Raw genomic sequence first — 21,225 nt, forward strand, 5'->3', positions numbered from 1 at the left:
GACACACACCTTAGAAAAACGCCATGGAAAAAATCCAAAATAAATAGGGTATTACAAAGACTTCTTAAACTTTTATTTATAAAGTTTSATCTACTCATATAAGAAAACTAAGCAGTGAACAAACACTGAGTAGTGTTTGTGTATTGCAAAACCTGTAACCTATAGGGAGCTTCTTGACCCTCTGAGATTTCCCACTGTTCTGCTTRTTCATACAAAGAGCCTTCCCCCCTTTCCATAAAAGACATTGCATCAGGATCCAGTCCATTCAGGCAAGAGTCTGCAGCAGCAGTATTTTCTCATTAATGCAGAACCTATGCAAGACCACCATGAGATTTTCCCCACAGCGCGAGACCTGGCGCTCCATGGCCAGGCGGAAGTCTTCCTTCACTCCTTTAGTTATACCACGGGTAACTGTGTGGTGCCTTAAGCCATGAAGGAAAGAGAGACAAACAAAATCAAGTCATGGTTATTTAGTGAACTACAGTCAATTCAAAGGTACTGCATGTCACTTACTATATATTTATGGTCCATATCTGAGCTTATATAATGAGAGTCCAAGAGCCTGTGCTATGTTATTTTTCAAAAATCACGTGTTTAGTAGTTTTCAGGGGGGCTAGAAGTCCTTTCAACAGTTAGAAGCTGCATGAAAGTCTGATTATGACTGCTGAAGGGGGAAATAACACTGCTCTTCTGGATAACAGGAAAACCTATTCTCTTAACCCAGCAAGTACAGAGAAATTCTGCTTGCTTGGGGGAAGGAATTTTTTTTCCTCTCTAACTTTGCTGCCCAGGCCACTTCTTCCCTGTAATCACTTCTATAAGTGGCTGKGGTTGAAAGAAGAGTGAAAAGATGAACTTGCATTCTCTGGAGGACAGGCACTGCCATAAAGAGCAGATGATGTCTCYTATCACTATCAAAGWGCAGGAAGGAGCTAGATAATCCTGTGGGCACTGATAACGCWRTGACTAATGAAAGGCATGGTGAACWCTTCATAAAACCCWAATCAAGCCAGGCTGTGAGTCTGCATCAATAGAAGCCAGCTCTTATGAAGATATAGACACCAGGTAAGGGGTTACAGTTATTCCGAGCACAAATTCAGGRCTTGTTTTCAAACAGAACAAAGGTCCCACTACTGGGCAAGCTAAAGCAATGCTGTCTGGGGAAACTCATGGGATATTGCCCTGTTAAAGGCCATTTTTGTGAACAGTTCTTTGTCCTCTTGCTGGCCTCGACCCCTAAATCTTGTCCTTAAAACAATGTTCTGCAGGACCAAAGCACTTTATTTGCACTGGTCCAGAACCAGGCCAGTAAGATCAAGACTTTGTAACATCTACCTGCAAGCCCTACTTGGGAAGGGGAGAAAAAGATATGCAATAAGATCTTTAATACTACTGAAGCAATGAGCATAAATGAATTTAAACAGAAAAGCAAATTTCTAATGCTGAGGCAAGTCCTGAGTCATAGGTTAAGAAGGGAAGAACTGGTCCGAACCCAGCAAGCTCATTGAAAGACGGAAAGAAAATAAAAAATAAAGGCTGAAGGCATCTGTGCTAATCCAGAGATGCTGGAAACTAGAAAGGGAAACATGTTAGAATTACCCTCACCAACAATACCACCCAACTTTCATGTAAATAAGCAAGTCTGGCATTTGAGAAGAGACTTCTCTGCCAAAACAGTAGAGACCTGTGCAGCACATGGAAAAGGCAAAGCAGAGACTAGTCTGGAGCCTACTGGGCAGTTCCWGGTGAGAGATACTAAATGAAGCAAAACTACACTAAAAACACTCCAGCATATTCAGAGGTTATGGGATAAGTCCTGTTTTCAGTCTTTATTGTCTTAAACATTGCTGGCATTCAACTGCTATGGTCAGTTACAGCCTAAAGGAGCATATGCAACCTACAGCTACTGAGCAAGCCAACAGCACTTTAGACGATGTGTTATATTACAGCTGGAAAACACAAAACAGAATTCAGAACAACCTAAATGAGGAAAAGTTGCTGCAAATGGATCCAGTAATCAGTACCTTGAAAATAAAGAGTTATGCTCTTGCTAATATATAACTGAAAATCAGTATAACTTTTGAAGATTTCTGCATTACTGTTTAAATTCAATAGTGATTATTAAATTGAAAGGACACGGATACTGGCAACTTATGGGAAAAAAAAAAATAAAAAAAAAAAAAAAAAAAAATGGTTTACAAAAAAAAAAAAAAAAAAAAAAAAAAAAAAAAAAAAAAAAAAAAAAAAAAAATTAACCAATTGCTGAAAACCATGGGCAGTAAAACATGTTGACAAAACACAGCACACTATGAGTGGGGTTTTTCCACTTGGTACCTGTCAGCAGTCTGTATGCTGGGCTGTAGCACAGGTATGAATTCCTGCTGCAGTAACCCCATGGGAGGGCTAGAAGTCCTTTAAAAAACAGCAAATAGCAGCATTCAAACACCCACACACCAACTCCCCCTCCGGTGCAAAACAACTCTCCAAAAAAGGAGCAACAAAAAACTAGAYTGAGCTCACACAGCAGTATGACCACCGAGCAGCCAAAGGGGTGCAGGACTCTAACAGCATCAAACATGCAAATATCCCCAGATTTCATCGCAAGGCTGTTCTACACGTGGTCTAAATAGATACGCATATTTTTGGACAGTTACACCGGAAGAAAGGACAGCAGCAGGTGCAAAACCAATACACAGTTGTACTACGATGAACTGTCACAGCTCGTACAAGGAAGCACATCAGTCAGAAAAGATTTAATCAGAGGAGCACTGCAGATACCACAGCTTCCCTCTGGAGCTGGCAAGAGCATATCAGCAAACTGGGAGAGCCCACAGCTTGGACTTAAGGGATTTGCTGCTGAGCCCAAGCCGAGTGCATGCACAGCAAGTATTGGCCAAGTTGAGTACATGGTGGTGTTTGTTAAAGGTTGCCCAAGTATCTTTTCATTAGCCCACAGATGGCCTTTTTCACCTTTACAAATTCTAACCGCATAAAAAAAAAATGGCTGTTAGAGCATGGCACAATGCCAGAGCACAAATGCCCACTCAGAGCAACCTCCTATTTATGACGAGGGCCACATGACCTAACCACCAAAAGCTGTCTCAGCTGAAAGACAATTTGTYTTCTCTGGGAAATTAATCTCTGTGYRCTGTCTAGAACAAGGTAATAACCTAACACGTCCAGCCTACAGCAATGTCCCACCTAAGGAGAAGGGAAATGAGAAGTTTGGTATATAGGAGACAAGTCTCATTTCTTAATACAAGTCTCTCAAAAGGTCACCTAAATCTTATTAKGTACCTCAGTTGAGAGTGCACCATTCACCCCAGGGATGCAGAGCTGCAAACCTCTCACTTAGATTCCTGKTATATTGAGTTAGGTGCCTACCTTCAGATCTCTCAGGTGGGCATTTGGGTTAGWATCTATAGTTTATGAATAGATATGGATGGAGAGCTACGCATATAAAAGTCAAATAAAGATGGGACATTAACACTCTAATACAGCTACAATAACCTGAAATAAAATAGCCACCAAAATAATTTAATCAAATGTGATAATTTTTCAAGAGTTCTTGGCACAAGTAAGTCCAGTACTTGCAAAAATGGACACAGAAAACAGAAAATACAAAGGACCAGCAAGATGTTACTAGTCCCAGAGTGGCAGATGCTCGAAAAAGGATTTTTGTGCAACTGTATCTTCACTACTGTTTGCAAGATCTGCAAGTGCGCAAGAGTAAAAATTACACTTTCAAGATACTTTGTTTCACTTCAAACCAACCTTCTCTGTCCCCAAGAAAGAGATGTGATGGAATATGAGTAAAACGAAGGACACAGCTTTCAGATTCAGTTTATGCAAKTAGGTAGGCTATGATTAGATTAGAGTAAGATTGCTCAAAAAGAGGAGCAAGATATTAAGCAGCAATTTCCTGCATATTGCTCTTTTTCTCTTTAGCCTCACCACCTAACGCTGCCCCTACAAACACGTATATCAGATAAACTGTGCAACTTGGCTTGTCTAGAAGGGAGTTCCAAAGCACTTAGTGGTGCTGCATTCCAAGCTCATTTAATAAATCTTGTTGACACCACAAACAGAATGATATGGCTGTATCRCCAGTTAAAACCAAAACYATGGACCTCCTCATTCCCACAAYGGATGCAAGCAAAGGGAAAGGTTAYAAACTGTAAATATATTTTGCAGAAGCCAACTATAAGTCTGCAGACCACCRAGATCTTACTTCAGCTTTTGGAAATCACACTGCAGTTTGCTTTACTGAGTTCAGAAAAATGAATATAATTTCTTGTGAAGTATAAGGTACTTAGGAAAAAGTACCAGAAGAAGATTGTGGAGAAAATGCCCTGTAAGTCATCAAACAAAAAGCAGTCCTTATAAAAGACATAAAATCTGAAATACATTTTCCATCCATTAAGATGCAGGATTGCTACATTTAYGCTGAGGAAAGATCAGACAAAGGTTTATCTTTGGCCTCTTGTGGCAAACTCAGTCTTTCTGAGAGTGAATGAACAGCACCTSAGCTGCTTCTGCTAATTCATGGGAGGATGGTGCAGCAGCTCATCCAACCAGAACTGGTGACACTTCTGAAAGATGTAAATAGTCTGCAGATACTGAACCTACTAACCATTGTCCCAGGAAACAGAGCTACACTGGCACATTTTGTAAAAAACCCCAGCTGRGGGAGGCTGTAGCTAACCAGGTCCACATGTTGGGTGACACCAACCCTGGGCTTCACAGCCTGTCCGAATAAAAAAATATCTGCGTTACCAGGGGAGTAGACATTTCCGATCAGTGGCCCACGCCCTGAACTATCCCTTCCATCAGCTCTCTGATTAAGTGTTTCCAGCCCTACACACCACATAAAAGATGCTGTACACAGCTTTTCCAGCTGGACAGSATATTTGACTGTTTTGGCTCAATAAACACAAAGAAATTTCTTTCTCTTCTACAAACCTTTCCGTCATTCAGGAAACATCAATGATCAAAAGGAGGTCRAAGAGAGACTCTGTCCTGCTTGAAACACTTCTCACTAACCTCCTTCCTGACTGGGGGTCAGAACAGAAAGTACCTGCTGCCACACCAAACAAGCAGAGCCAAGAGAAACAGTGCTAAACTACTGCAATGAAATGGAGACAGCAGGTAAGAAGTTACCAGATGGAACCTTCAGTGCTAAGCCCTCCTGCTGGCAAAGCTTTATTACACAACACCAGACATAGCACAGCATTCCCTGAGGCTTGTTTTCATATAGCTTGTTACAAGCAGTGAGATAGAGCTTAAAAGAGAAAATCCTCTATCACATAATTAAGCATTTGAATTGCCTTTAATTACACCTTGATTCTCATTTTTATGTTGGTTACCTAGAACTTTGGAAAATCTATTTACTTCTCCAAATTTGGATCCCATTGTCTGATGTTAGGCTCCCATTTTGAAAAATTCAGCTTGTTTTTAGCCAGAATACACTGAACCAAAGTGAAATTTTGACCAAGTTTAAGCAGTCCACCACTTAGGAAGGAAAATACAAGTTCTCAAAAACAACCAGGATATTCCAAAACATTCTGCCACTAAAACCCTACAGCAGGTAGTTTTGAGTCAAAACTGAACAAGTAAGATCACCTAGGAAATGAATCCAAATTATTAATTTCCTTCAGCATCTCATAATAAGATAAGAAGACTAAGCTTGTTCAGGATATGACAAGAGATGAGCTGCTAGTTTCAACAGAAAAGTTCTGGAGTGTAGCTGGAGTGTAATTTAATTTATATTTTATACCGAAGTTTTTCATCATTCCATGGTCTTTCATAAATTTGTTTACAAAAATAGACAAAATAGTGCTTTCTGCTCAGCATTCCTGTTCAACAAAATTAGTAACAACACCTTGCTCTCATGCCTAGTTATTGGAAGAATTCCTGCAAAGTGCAATTGTCTGGTTGAAAGAGCACAAATGTAATCACTTTATGTGGATCACTCTAAAGCGAATGCCACATTCAGAAATGAAGTCCTGTAAAAGCAGTTTGAAGCTGAAGAACCCTCAAAAAGAATACAGAGATCAGCAGGAGTGTCAGAAAAAGAAAGTCATGGCCTTGTTTGAACTCCTTAACTTTAAGCTCAAAGACATGACAAACTATCCAGAAGATAACATGAAAGCAAAGACAACCAGAACATACTCCCTTTTTTTTTCTGCCAAAGAAAACAGTAAATGCTTTTTTATCCTTACTTGATCAACATTGCTTGATTTGGCAGCAGTTCCAGATGAATTTTCCCTCCTTCCTGTGTTCTTAAATAAGCAAATTCCTCCAACATATCAATATCTGAAGAAAATGTTAAAGATACGAGTAGAGAAACAATGATAGAGAACATTCCTTCTTATGCCTCACATCTGAAGCCACTGCTGAAAGGAGAGTCAAACTAAAAAGCTATTGAAGTACCTCATTATTGAAAGTGATAGAGAGCATCACAGCATACATTTCTAATCCTCCACATACTGATGAGAAATTGCTTTTTAAGTCACATCAGTTAGTATTTTTCTTTCTTTGTTTCTTCATACGTAGCCAGAGGTAAAGAAAGTTGATCTCAAAATCACCCGGATTTCACTTCCTTTTTCTGCACCGCAAGTTACGAAAGCAGTGCAAACTGAGGCTGGACCTGAAGCACCGTGGTGGCACATATCACCCTTTTTAGTTTTCTGTTTTGGTCCCTTATTGAGCTGCTTGTTTTCTTGGTTTTTTTTTTTTTTTCCCTTTCCTGTAACATCAGAGCTTATTTAGTTGTCTCAGACAGGAGTTAAGACCCCTGTCTTCCTGAGGACCATGGCTGGATGTCAATTTAGGTTAAACATTAAACTGTCCATTTGTATGCATGCTGATCAAAATTAATCCAGATTTATCAATCTGAATAGATAAATCAGACATGGTTTCATGAACTTCAACACAGCCCATTATCTTACTCAACCAAACATCTTATCCCCAGAAAGCATTTCACAAACAAGAGCCAATATTAGTCAMCTCTGAAGCACAGGTAACACTGTCTTTTCTGCTAACAACCCTGTACATAATGCCTTGTATTTCTTAATGAAGAGATTGCTGTCACTTGCATGAGCAGCCTGAGCTGCTGCTSTTTTTCTGAATGGAAGAGCAATGGCAATGTACTTATGGGTACTCTCAAGTGGCAGAGCAAGTGACACGAGGCATATTTACCTTCCACTGTGGACTGCAGCCTCCTACAAGAGGCTTTCATGGTATGAAAAGAAATACTGAATATGATTTAGAGAAAGCTGCTGTTGAAACTAACAGCTTTTTCAACACTACAGCATGGGATGTGAAAGACACTCTTGGTTAGAGAAAGGATACTTGTGACATAGTTGAAAAAATTCTCATACTGGAAGTTTCCTTGTTGGCAGATTTTGTTGATGGCTTTCAGGAACAAGTTCTCACCCCTCGGCCACTCATGCTGAAGCAGAACAACTACGTGGCCCAGCGCCATATCATCTCTGCTGTCTGTGAAAGCTCGGAGCTTCAGGGAAAAGAATTATGTTCAGATACCAGAAAACACGTGTTGCTTTCAAAAGTATAGGATTCATCTCATCTACATCTATATAAATACAGTTGTTCTTTAAAAGTATATATTAAGGCAGAAAGAAATACGCTTCTAAAGTAGATTGGAAATTTCCAGCTAAAAAAACCAAATCCTCTCCATTGACCTGTAAGAGAAATCTGAATAGTGATAAAAATGGTGAGATCTATTCTATCTTCTCTGCTCAAAACTAAAACAAAGAGAGAAAAAAAGAGAAAACAAACCCTCCTCCATCAACACTCTACTTCCCCTCTCCAAAAAAAGACCCTCCACCAACCCCTTTAGGTAAGAAGGATTCAGTCACAACACTGGGATAAGGCCATGMAGTTTCAGGATACATTAAGTGGGCCTTAAAGACCAGAAAGCACTTAAAGCCCCAGCTGTCCCCATCTTACCTTGAAACAAGCTAACAACAGATGAAGGCAGTAAGGCATGATTGCTCGACTGGTACATGGCCAGAGCTTCAAATCAGACCCTGCAACAGAACAGCTCTTTAGGACTCTCATGATAGATACATTGGAAGAAACTGGAATGGAGCAACACAAATCCAAAATTGCCACACCTCAGATAGGGAGGAAAGCTTTGAATGTAAATTGCAACTGGTTCAAAACGTGAAGCTAAACACTTTTCTTTCTTCACTTCTCTTTTCCTGTGGTAGGACTTCACCACCAATATACTTTAACAGATACCAGCAAGAAAACCACAATACGAAACCAAAAAGAGGGAATAAAAAAACTTTCTCCCTTTTCATAATGCAAAATGAGAATAATTACATATTCAACCAGAACACATGACCTAAAATTCAGCTGACACTCAGTTTAAAGTAATAGCAACTCCATACCTTTCCTGAATTTAGACTTGACTTTAGGTTGCTCCTCTTGTACTTTACCTCCTTCTTGTATTGGAAGTAAAATACAGCACATGAGGTCAAGCACTTTTTCACATGTTTGCTATAAAAAGAAGGGACATGATAATGCTTAATTTTAAATTATAGTTCTTAAAAATTCAAGTATGTTAATAATGATTTAAAATTTCAGACACCACAAAAGGGAGAAAAACCCAATCACAAAATTCTTTGCTAGAACTTGCATTGACATAATACACAGTATAATCTGACTAAGTAAAAAGASTTAGCTGTTACTTAACAGTTTCTGAGAGCCTACATACATCATTTTAATTGTGAAAAAAATATGTCCTGGCATTCTTCATCTCAAGAGAGTAAGATCAATCTAACTGCAATCAAAAATTAYTTTGTTTTGAAGGATGAAGTTTTCAAATGAATTCTTAGAATAACTTTGTAAAATTTGTTCTGCTCATGCTAAAAACAGAAAGAAAAATGGCAATCTGACAGCATGATGGAAATTCAATGAATTTTTAATGGTACAAATAATTTGTATTATTTCCTAGTAAGAGGTCAGTGAGGATATATGATCACATTTCCAGTGAAAAAGTACTAAACTGGAAGRGACAAAAGCACTTGTGTGGTAGTATTAGGATGACGTTAGATCCTAAGAGACACAGCCTTTATTGTCAGTGCTGACACTGACCTCAGACCACCATGCACTCCTGCAATATTAAAAACACAAAACATGGATTGCAAAAATAAAGCAAGTTCAGTGGTCAGGTCAGACAATATTGCTCTGGTGTCTCTTATACTGTCAGTTAAAAAACTAACTTTCCTCTAAGATGATCACGGAAGTTCTTTAACTTTTTCTTTCTTTGCCAAATGAAGCCTGTACCTGAAAGAATTTCCCCTCAATTTAAAGAACTAATTCAGTAAAGGAATTCAAAYTAAGGCTACATCTACAGACAACTCAAACAATGGTAGCCATGAAAAATCTAATGTAACTAACCCCCCAAATCTTAACTATCAAACAGACCATACATATATAGAGTTGCTAACAGTCAGTTAATGTGGCAGGAAGTAAAATTCTCCCTGTGAAGCACYGATTTTTCAGTAGACTCTGGCTTGAAGCAGGCTAACAGGAAAATTCAAAGGAAGAAGAAAAACAGGAACCACAGTGGCAGCTGATGAAGGCCCAGCATGTGGAATGCTGTACGTACCCGATATTCTCCAAGGGCAAAGTGGCACGATGCTAACTGGATTAGTGCTCTCTGATTTTCTAAAGATCCTTGTCCTGTAATTTGCTGGGGAGAGTGAGAGCCCTGAAGAGCTGCCAAGTGATGTAGGCTGCTAATTGCTTTTTTGTACTGCCCCTTTGAAAAAGAATATAAAAAACCCTGTTAGAGTCTTTTCCAYACAATAGGTAGAGAGATAGAAAAAAAATCCTACAGAAAGCTTTCAAAACAGAATSTGTCCAAGTAACAAGCCTTCAAAATTTTAATCTAGCCTAATATTCCCCAGTGATGGACTGTGTACAAGACTGTGGGTCARTCACTTGCAAGGCAGTGAGAAGACAAATAAAATTCTGCTTTAGAAAGTCAATTTACAAAATCGTATTTGTAACTGAATCAAATAATTATACTCTTGAGTTAATCGTTACTTTATTTGGATAATAAAGTTCGATCTTGTTCAGGCACAAGTACAGGCAAAAATAAAAGACCTCCCCCCCCAAGAAAAATAAAGAACAAACTTTCTTCTGTAGATAGTATTGGAATAAGCAACAGTCAGACTGATTTTTGTGGAGAAGGATAAATGTTAACTGAGACATTTYACAATTTRAAAATTCTTCTCTCTGATTGTGTTCCAACATAATGCACTGACAGACTAATAAAATGCACTTATCTTCCATAAGACTATGTATATATCCATTTGCCAAAATGTCAACACAGAGGTCTTTTCCATATGCCAAAGCCAGCTGCACTTTGGGACAGGAATACCCAAAGTAGGATACCCCCCTGGTGGTGCAAATGGTGTAGTTCCATTCCCAAGAGAGTYATACTTTAAGGCACAGTCAAGTGAAGTCAAACTGGCTAATCAAAACTGCTATTTACTAGGAGGAATAGCAACACAAAGGTGGTGTTTTTCCTAGTTTACACTGTATTTTTTTTACCTGATAGATGATCATATCTGTAAGAAAGATTCTTAACCAAAGCCAGGTCTCTGTCTTCCATGACAAACAAATTCTGGTAAACTCTGTGTAAAGTGGTTAGAGAAGAAAAAGTAAGAGAAAATGAAACATTTCACAGCTTTAGGTTAAAAATAATTACATATATAAAAAAGCTTGGAAACCCCCCCAAAACAGAAAGAGTAAAAAATCCTTCAAATATACTCTCTTCCTATACACTCATTTTTTGATTAATACGCCTCTTCACTGTGTCCAACAAATCTAAAAGCAGCTAGGTGGTACTGTTTGCCTGCTTTTTGGAGGAGAACGTTTTTTCAAGATTAGCACATCAGATATTATCAGAAAGGGAGACAGTGAAAACGCATGTTCTTAATCACAAACTAAAGCAGCCATTAGCAGCACTTCCTCATTGAGCACTATCAGAACTACTACTGACCAACTGCTCCAAGAGAAGWGGGGGAGAATAAGCAAAGATTCATCAAGAATGAAATGCAATACAGAAAAAATATACAGTCAGAAACACAACTACTGTTAAAGCTTCTTACTGGAACTTACATCAAAACCACTCAGGACCCAAAGCAATTTCAATTTTAAGGATTCATAATGGCAGGAATTACATTTTAACAATAAAAAAATTATATCTATGCAGAGCAATGAGACCTAAATGCAATTCTACCTGCAGTTACCTTACCTTTGTCAAGCGATTCTAGAGAATAGAGCAGCTCCCAGCTCTCTCTTGCCAGTTTGAAACTCTCTAATACTTCAATGGAGTTTGCAAGATCAGCCTTGTTTACTGTAATGTGGCGACTTCTTGCCTTCCCAGAAGGATCCTCATCATCTGAGCTCTGCTTGGAAGTCAGTATAGAACATAAAGATTAACTTCCTAATTTATATTTACTTAAAGAACTCTAAAGCCACAGAAGTTCCACTGAAGACAAGAAAATCATGTATAGAGGTGCCAAGATCCTAGTTTAAGTGCCTTTAAGTGACTTTTCTCTTAGCYTGTTTTAGGGTTAGACCAATCTGGTTTGCTACCAAGAACTCAATGATATAGTGTGATAATCAGTATCCTAAACAAATTTATTCTGTTAAATTGGGTGTACCACCACTGAACTTCAGCCAGATTATCTGTTAAAGTACATACACACTTTATATCTTAGCACTCAGTTTAAGCCCACAGTGGCACAATGCAAAAGCAATCCTTCCATAAGTATGTGCTTCTACCAGCAGAGATATTCTATAAAATAGTGMTTTTCTACCATTAAAGAATTAGATTTATAGACAGTTCCAATCATGAAAAGTCAATTACTCTGGAAGTTTACCTGTAGAACATCTGACTGCTATGGCCACCTTTTTAAAAGCCTCTGCTGAACTCCTTCAAGTTAAAGCATTCACAGCAGTACATACATGTCTATAGCAATTGCTGCAAAAATTGTTTTATTCTTGCTGGCTTTTGGAAAAAAAAAGTTTGAAAATTGTGGTCACAAACAGCTAATTCAGGGTAGCTCTAAAAATATGTCTTTTACATCTACGTGAAAACCACTGTTGTCTAAATTCCAGTAGCAATGACATTCTTGTTATGAATTAAAAAGTCTATAGAATTTACCATTGTTTTTTCTCTTCCTTCAGCAAGTTTCCTCTTTTTGTGAATGTGTTTGTTACGATCAATATCTGTATCACCGTAGATGTTGGGTACATCCTCGAGAAGAACCAGAGGAGTTTGGTTTGGAGCATTTGGACCTGGATTTAAAGATAAATTAATTCACAATTGCTCTAAACGGAAGTGTCCTATACCTACAGCAAGATATGTTTTTTTCCCTTCCACAAATAATGACTATAATGCTAGAGAAAAAAAATCTGAAATTGAGTCACTTAAAATGCTTAAACTATGCTGGTAAAGCTATGCTTCCTCAAAGCAGCCATGCAATAAAGGTCAGAGCACATTTACCAGACATCACCAGAGTCTGAGAGTTTCAGAACATTTTTGAATCCCTTTCTTCTGAAGCAGTCACAAGACATATTCAGGCAGCAGGTGTTCTCTGATCAAGCATTATTTGCTTTTATATAAATACAATTATTCAACAGATGAACGGCACAAATGGCTCTGAAGTTACCAGCCATGAATATGGCAAAGCACAGCAATATTCTCAAAACATTTCTCATGAGAAACCAATGCAATATACTGACAGGCACTGACACCACAAAAAAAGTATGTGTATTTGATGACAAGTTTTCCCTAGCAGGATCACTCAGTGTCAGCTTTGCCCCCACTGATTTCAGCAAACAGAATTAAACCTTTAGTTGACTGCTAGAGCTCATCTTCATTCCCCAAAGTCTATAGAAAACCCTCTTTTTGAAACACAGAAAACAATGTCTACTTTCACTGGTGTCACAAAACATGCAGTGGGATCTCACACCTGTTATTTCAGACCCCAGTGTTTAAGTTTCATTAGACATAAAACAGGAACAGTACTTCTTAATCTCAAACAATATTGATACATGATTGCTACTGAGACAGCTTTCCTTCCAAAAACATTTTCTCCTYTTGCACAATCAAGTTGCATATAGATGTGCAAAGTTCAAAGAGAAATATAGAGGAAAGAGGAATCCATTAACCTGTTTTCTCTTTCTGAAATCTCGGCCAGACAAGAAAGTAGTGCAAACAAGTATTTTCAGTATGTGTGTTTCTTCTGTTTGCAGAAAGATATGAGGCTAAGGCCTCATTCATCACTGCGAAGAACTGATTTGAAAGTTTAGAAGGACCATTCATTCCATCTTCCGACATAAAAGAAAAGCTTGTATTAAGCTTTTCCCATATACTCAAAAGTGGTGTGCAAGGAGTCAACTACAACAGAAGTTCCTGTYAGAAGAAATAGCCAATCTGGTCCACTTAACAAATATAGGTCAATAAATACCACCATTGAAATGTCACCTGCACAAAGGCTACAACACATWGGAATCACCTCTCCTGTACCATCACAGATTCCACTGAGTCAGAATCTAACCTGTGTTCTGAAACCTGTGCTCTGAAAATAGAGCTAAGACACAAGGCAGAAGATTCATATCTGTTTCTCACAGATGCAAACTACCACAACTGGGATGCGGGAAGAGTTTCAACACTAGAACCTCAAGGGCTGCCTAGTTCTAACACTAAGAAGAAAAAAAAAAAAAAAAACGTTTTTCTTTCACTTATACTGATTTAAATTCATTTAAATGCCAGCTAAGTGCTTTGCTTTCCAAACAAGTGCTCCCTTCCCAGCATCAGAAGTGACTGTAGTCTTTATTTTAAAACCTCCAGTCCTACAACAAAAGAAAATCATTCTCACCCTTGACTGAAGCTGCAGACCTTCTCTTAAAGTACTGAAAGTTACACAGCCATACAAAAAGCAGAGTTGTGTTTTTCTGTCTGAGCTCTAGAATCTAAGCTTACAGAGTTTTACTTTTTTTTTTCTAGCAGTGTTATAAATAAACCCTCCAAAGCATCAGCCCAAATAGCAACTCATGCCAAGCCTGCAGGCAACCTCAAAAGTTCTGAGAGGTGTGAATTGCCTCATTCATTTCTCAAGTCTCCAGCAAAGCAGATATGAATTATGCAAGAGAAATGTATTGAAAAGTTTTCCCTAAAGAGGTTTCTTGCAAATCCATGCACATGAGAAGAGAGTCACAGATCTAATTTCAGACTACAGATTAAGGTGAAGATGGTGTTTTTCCCTACAACAATGCTTCTGAAATATGCAGAAGTCTACATTTCTACAGTAAGCCCTCCAAAGAGAAGGAGGAAAACCTCTAATGATAGAAAAGATATGAAAGGCAATGAATACCACTGGACTTTAATGCTAAAACAGAAATGAGTAAAAGATGTCTTGGAAATACTTTCCTTATRTCAGGGAATRATARGGTACCAGAAACACTGCACCAAAGGAAATGTACYCTGCAACCTCAGYACACATTCTATTTTTGGTGGTTCAGTCTGAAAACATGAGCTTTAAAATACTCAATTGTACAACTTAGAAAGGAACATTTTCACTAGTTCTTCGCTTCCTTTCCTCTTTAACTTGGAATCAAGCAGATAAAACTACACGCACAACTGAAGTATCCCCATAATTCTTCTTTCTTCTATTCACCATAATTCTTCTTTCTTCTGGACACAGCAAAAAATTTGACTCATTAGTTAATTAGCTCGTGTATTTGTTAAAAGTGTCTCTATGTTCTTTGTACACAAGTTGCCATGTCATTTGTCCTCTGAGCTTAGCTATCTACTGACAGTGTTTACCTGAACACCCAGCATTCTGTACAGTTAAAACCCATCATTTGTATTAACTATTTCCYTAGTCAAGTGATCATTCGCTCCATGCAGAGAAATGTAATGAAACTTATGATCACAACACACACAATAAAAATAATAATTTTAGCAATAATCAGTAATTGTAGTGTTAAYATGTACTAATTACCTATGGTGAAAATTGTTACTGTTGCAAGGAATTCCACACCACATCATTAAGAGTTGAAAATTCCTCTTTCTAATGCTGTAATTTCTAAACAAAACAGAACTTAAAAAACTTTCCTCAGCTTCTGGGCCACCCCCGAGAAGTCCAATCAATCCCAAAAGAAGCAATCCAAGGTGTTCCAAATAWACTGATATGTCCCAAATGCAGATGTGAGTGCGTAGGAAAATGTACAGGTAACACTCATATATTAAACACTCAATTTACAAATTAATTATAAATCAGGAGTAATGTGTAAAACACACCTCAAAGATTATGCTTAACTATATAAAGAAAGCCAAGTTGGAAGCTTGTGAAATTCAGGAAATCTTTTCCTATTCAGCTTTTATTTGCTTAATTACAAATTTGTTGTGTGCTCCCAATGCACAAACATCTTCACATATTTTCTTTTGACTGAAGGAAAKCAAGAAAATGTCAGCTTCAAAGAARCAGAAYCAGAGGAGAAAAGGAAACAAACAYGATGCTGATGGAAGAGKAGGAATCAAYCCTTGGGRTGATAACATCCTGATAACATCCAGTCTGTTWCTTTTCTCTTTACTAGACAAATAACTGCTGCTGGACAAGGTTGAAACCACAGTGCTAAGGCAGATGGATTTTTGGTCTGAACCACTACAGCAGTTGTTATGAACTACTTTTGGTAAGATCAATGGCTTGAGAGAACGATAATAAGTTATAACAACACAACGTTGCTTTGTAAGATGACAGCTTCAAAAGGCTAATGAGAAAAGATCTTTCAGACATTAGCAATGAAATCACAAAGAACTCATTACACAAGTAGAAACATTAGAAACTAACCTTGAAAGAGTGATGGYTGGATGTTGCTGACATACTGAAAAGCATTTTTAAAGAAGACCAACATTGTGGAATACACTACTTGATTCTTATATTTAATGTGGGCTTCACTATCAAAATTACTGATATATCTGCAGAGATCYTTCATTCGATGCAAAATATCACCAAAACTTCTGAGGGGAAGAGAGACAAAACRAATTCAAGATGTTATACAGACTCTGCAACTAAAGGAAAGAATGCAGTGAATATGAAAATCTCAATGTTTCTGCTGAGGATATCCCCCAGCTCAAATCAGYGCAGGCTGGGAATACATGCTAGCAAAATTTCACTAAACATTTATCATGTTTCTCTTTGCTAAGGCACATAGGGAAGGACATCCCACAGCACTATAGTGCTTATGCATGACCTCCATCATCCAAAATTGATTTTAGACACTAATTTGAAACTGTTCTCTAGAGCCACAGTTTTGCTTTATATTGTCCAGTCTTGAAAGAAAAGTTGCTGTGAACTTACACAAAACATTCTTGTGTAAAATTGCTCTTCAATGAGAATTGTTCTACTTAACAATTAAAAAGCTAAATTCCCCTTGAGGGGAAATACCCAGAAAAGTACACCTTTCTTACCTTCTTCCCTTATCCATTTGCCACTCACACCTCATTCCCACCACAGACAATATTTTAAATAGTCTCTCCCAAGGATCTGTAATCTGGGATGATTTCTCTGTGAGACCATCTATTACATACTTCTGAGAGCTGCGCTTGCTTGGAGACATTATATCAGAGGAATCTTGTGAACCTAGGAGAACCAGCACATTTTTCTCTTCATAAAGAAATCAAACAAACGGATTAATTTTCAAGAGAAGATACGTAAAAATKACAATGAAGCTTTCAGGGTAACCATTCTTTATAAAGAAGGCTAACAGGGAGCAGCAGGAATTTCTGCCTCTTTGTACAGGAGAGCTGACAGACTAACAAGGACATCCTGGACATTTTGTCCTACCTCTCAGTACATATGCTGAAGCATCACGAGTATCATAACTAAGTAGGTGAAGCACCATGAGGTATTTTGGAATCAAAGAACTAAGAAACATTAAACATTACTATTAATCCTTGTCWACAGGATTCCATTAAAAATGCATTTTTTTATTTATGGACATCACTTCTGTGACACTAAGATATAGTCTAAGGAAGTTTAATTTTCTGAAATTATTCTTACCTTGATACTGGCTTTCTGTCTGTGTAGATCTAGTTACGTAGTTAATATAAAATTCTGCTGCTTTATTCAGATATTTATATAACAAGCTGGCAGGAAGTCGTACATCAGGATTGTTAATTATCAGAGGAAGAACATCACAAACTAAAAAAGAAARCAGACCAAGAAATCCTTTAGGTTTGTGGGGGTTTTTGTTCTATTTTCCTGGGTAAGGTTTCTCAGTCAGCAATGGCAGCCTTCATCTCTGGCTGACCATACACCACAAAAAACTCACATGAATGGCTCTAGTACCAATTGGTACCATATGCTCAGCCTGAACTAATATGGCCTGAGCATCTTCTGACTAACGCAATTTTCTAATCACAGCATCATGAAAGAAGTTTACTGACCTCATAACCTTGCCATACTAAAAAGTTGCATAGTAAAACAAGAACATTGGTATCTTCTTACCAAATAATTTTCTAAAACAATTCACTGGAGATTCTTGGTCTTCAATACTTTCAGCATCTAATAATGTTTCTCCAAGGCCTACCTGTATGAGCAGAGGTGAAAATCAAACTCTGGATCAGCAGGTTTAGAAACCTTTTGAACTGCAATTCAATGGGGTTGAACAGTAATTTAGTGGATGCATGCACAGCAATTCACTCTATGGCAACAGCATGTGCAACTCTCCAAACCATTCATACTTTAAGACACGTGAAAAGCAATGCCAGAAAATAGCAAACAAGACCGAGAGAAAAACTGTACAYGCCACACACAGACAGGTGAAAGTGACATATGACTGATATTCTTTCATTTACAAAACAAAGGATTGTTTCATTTGCTTTCATTTGTTTTCTGCCCAATGCCTACCTGGTGGTAAGCTCRAGACACAGCAGCCACAAGCAAACAYGAATAAAAAGACCCMCCAAAGGAAAACACATTTCAGAAAAATCTCAAAAAACAGAGTGCCAGTATGCTGAGTAGTTACTATGAGCCTCTCTTCTCTTACCCCATGTTGCACCACAGTCTCTGGGAAACGCCGCAGAAGCAGAAGGAGCATTTCTGCCCTTTCTAATGTGTTAAAGCACTGCTCTGTTGCCTTCAGTAGCATTTCACACTGGACCCGACCAGGAAGGGTTTCAAATAATCCTTAAAAARAAATGTTTAACTTGCTAGTAAAGGTGACTGACAAAAGTAAAAGACAAGGCAAYATCACCTTGCCATGCTGAACGAAAAGGGATTTCCTTACACTTTTTTCTGCTTTTAATACACATACCTGAAAAAAAGTCTGTTTCTTTCAAAGAAGACAAARTAATTATTTATCTATGTTTATTTGGCTGTAAAGAACTTGAATTCACAAGCAAGACTGCTAGTAAGTGGAATACTCAAAATACTAATACTTAAGTATTTGACATTTCTAGATGCCTTTTCAAAACTGTTCATTTACTTTTTTACTCAAATTTTATTTCTACAATTAATACTTCCATTATTAAAATGTACGTTTTTTMAATTTAAATGTCCAGTAAGACACTAAAAAGAAACTCACATATTCTCCCTGTATGTTTTATGTATTCACTCTGAAAATGCACTCCATGAAAAATCAAATGTTTTCTTAMCTGGAATATCCTTAGAGTTCCTGAAGCACATACTCAAACAGCAGATTGTGGCTTGTCAGGTGTAAATCCTGCTTTCAAAACTGCCTATGGTTGCCAGCAGTGAATGCCAAGCCATTCTGTTCATGATTCATTTTTATAACCCTCACTTCATAAATAAGAATTCACTCAATTTTTAAAATCATTCATTGTTCTCTGCAATCCGTGGGATGGTGATTTGTAAGTCCCATTCCACTTATTCCCTAATCAATTGCTCTTCTATGTGCTTCTTGTCCTGGCAGAGTAAGTCAACCAATATCAGAGACAAAACCATGGGAATCAGCTCGTCATGRCCCTTTGTTTTTCCTAAGCCTAACAAATGAAGTCTCTAAGGCTGAATTGAGAAAAAAACCCCAAACCCTGCAGTCCACAGACAAAGTTAGAAAAACTGACATTTACTTGCTAAACTAGATATGTAATTAGAGGGCTCATCTTTAGATTCCTTCAGGATAGAATCCTTACCTCTTAAAAACTGTGTCTGCTTGTCCTGGGAGTCATTCCTCAAAGCTGCAGTAATAACACTGATCTCCCTCCATACAGCAGGTTGGTCTGGAAAATTCACAAACCTGTAATAAAGKTTGAGGCAAGGAATGCAGTGATCTCAAAATATGTCTCAATTACAAAACCTTCCCATGAAAGTATGTGTTTGGGCAAAACAAAAAYAAACCCTTCCTTTTTATTGCTTATTTTTAATTACTCAGACCTTTTGTGCTTAATTTATCCACACGGATTTTCAAGAACACTCAGTTYATACTTTTGGAAATCCCAACATTCATTTGTCCAGAGAAGGGCAATGAAGCTGGTGAAGRGTCTGGAGAAAAGTCCTAYRAGGAGTGAAGGAGCTCAGGGTGTTTAGAATGAAGAAAAGGAGGCTCAGCAGTGACCTCATCACTCTCTACAAGTTCCAGAAAGGAGGCTGTAGCCAGGTGGGTGTTGGTCTCTTCTCCCACGTAACCAGTGACAGGACAAGAGAACATAGTCTTAACCTGCACTGGGGAGGAGTGGGGAGGAGGAAGGGGGGGGTGCAGGGATTAGGTTGGTCATTACAAGGAATTTCTTCACAGAAAGGGTGATTTGACATTGGAACGGACTGCCCACAGAAGTGGTGAAATCACCATCCCTGGAAGCGTTTGAGGAAAGACTGGACATGGCACTCGGTGCCATGGTCTGCTTGACAAGGTGGTGTCTGGTCACAGGTTGGACTCAAACATCTCAGAAGGCTTTCCCAAAATAATTCTCTGAAAGGGGCACTTGGCATAATGGTAGAGTTCCAGCTCTGATTACTTACATGTCGTAGAGCAGCCTGCCTGCAGACGCTGTCCTTTCAGCATTCCTCTCAATAGTGTACATCTCATACTGCAGGATACAAGAACAGAACATCAGCTTTTCCAAATAAATTTATAAATCACATTAGTCCTTCCACTCTAAAAAAAAATAGCAGTCTGAATAACAGAAAATTTAAAGGAATGCAACATTTGGTGAAGAAATCAGAAGGTGAAATTAGACTATCTAATCACACATTAATTTAGGCATAAAATTCTGCATAATATACTTAATATTATTAACACAATTCTGTATGACAATATAATTAACACTAACAACTTTCCAGTATCTGAAGGAGGCCGACAGAGAAGTCAAAAAGGGGCTCTTCACCAGGAAGTGACAGCACAAGTAGCAATGGGTACAAACTGAAACAGGGGAACTTTAGATTATATATTGTTAAGAAATTCAATAGTGTGAGGGTGGTGAGACACTGGAACAGGTTGCCTGGAGAAGCTGTGGATGCCTCAGCCCTGGAAATGCTCAGGGCCATGCTGGATGGACCTAGGAGCAACCTGGTCTAGAGGGAGGTGGCCCTGCCTATGGCAGGGAGGTTGGACTAGATGACCTATAGGGTCCCTTCCAACCCTTAATATTCCATGGTTCTGTGAACACACTGGTTCAACTTTTACACCAACAGAAAGCTTAGAATTCAAACAACTCTTTAACGAAGGCAAAGACCCCAACCTGTTACAAAAGCCATAATCGGGAGACGCACTTTAAATAGTAGTATTAGCAGGTTTTGTTTTGTTTTGTTTTGTTTTTTTAACGCCCAAGTCACGGCCGCAGCGAGCACCCCGCCCCTCCCCGCCCCCATTGGCCGAGCCGCCTGTCCATCAGGCACAGCCGCAGAGAGGCCGCGGAGGGAACGGCGCGGGGCCCCGGTGCCGAGCGGSTGCGGCAGCGCTCACTTGTATGTTGAAGTCGGCGGGGTAGAGGCTCCGCGCCGTGATGAGCCAGGCCTTGGCCGCCCACAGGTCCCCCGGCACCAGCTCCCGGGCCCGCTTCACCAGGAACTCGCAATCCCCCTGCGCCGACATCTTGCGCCCGGGCGGCGCGCATGCGCTGCGGCGCCCCTTGAAGCGGGAGTGCCCGCACTTCCGCCCCACCCTGGGAGCGCGTTCCCTGGCCGCCATCTTGGAAACGGGCAGGCGATC

The 21,225-nt window shown here is 38.9% G+C and overlaps 1 protein-coding gene across 5 annotated transcripts; it reads right to left on the reverse strand.

Annotated features, from left to right (window-relative positions):
- Positions 1-44: 44 nt before the first annotated feature.
- Positions 45-21,129, reverse strand: INTS10 (integrator complex subunit 10). Of its 5 annotated transcripts, none has more exons than XM_057370748.1 (18): positions 20,980-21,129; positions 20,037-20,104; positions 19,211-19,314; positions 18,106-18,245; positions 17,565-17,646; positions 17,118-17,258; positions 16,526-16,697; positions 15,906-16,075; positions 12,212-12,345; positions 11,297-11,450; positions 10,591-10,673; positions 9,641-9,793; positions 8,418-8,526; positions 7,972-8,051; positions 7,354-7,516; positions 6,222-6,315; positions 2,335-2,412; positions 45-422 (listed from the first exon to the last, which is right to left on the reverse strand). In XM_057370748.1, the coding sequence occupies exons 1-18, from the start codon at positions 21,106-21,108 to the stop codon at positions 266-268; spliced, it is 2,211 nt and encodes a 736-aa protein (XP_057226731.1). In that variant the 5' UTR covers positions 21,109-21,129; the 3' UTR covers positions 45-265. The 5 variants fall into 5 exon arrangements, with proteins under 5 accessions (XP_057226731.1, XP_057226730.1, XP_057226728.1 ...); XM_057370747.1 differs by having other exon boundaries at positions 11,297-11,453; XM_057370745.1 differs by lacking the exon at positions 2,335-2,412.
- Positions 21,130-21,225: the final 96 nt, after the last annotated feature.

Source organism: Malurus melanocephalus, unplaced genomic scaffold, assembly GCF_030028575.1.
Source record: "Malurus melanocephalus ecotype Western Australia unplaced genomic scaffold, MMel_1.1 scaffold_131, whole genome shotgun sequence".
In the NCBI taxonomy this organism is placed as follows: Eukaryota; Metazoa; Chordata; class Aves; order Passeriformes; family Maluridae; genus Malurus; species Malurus melanocephalus.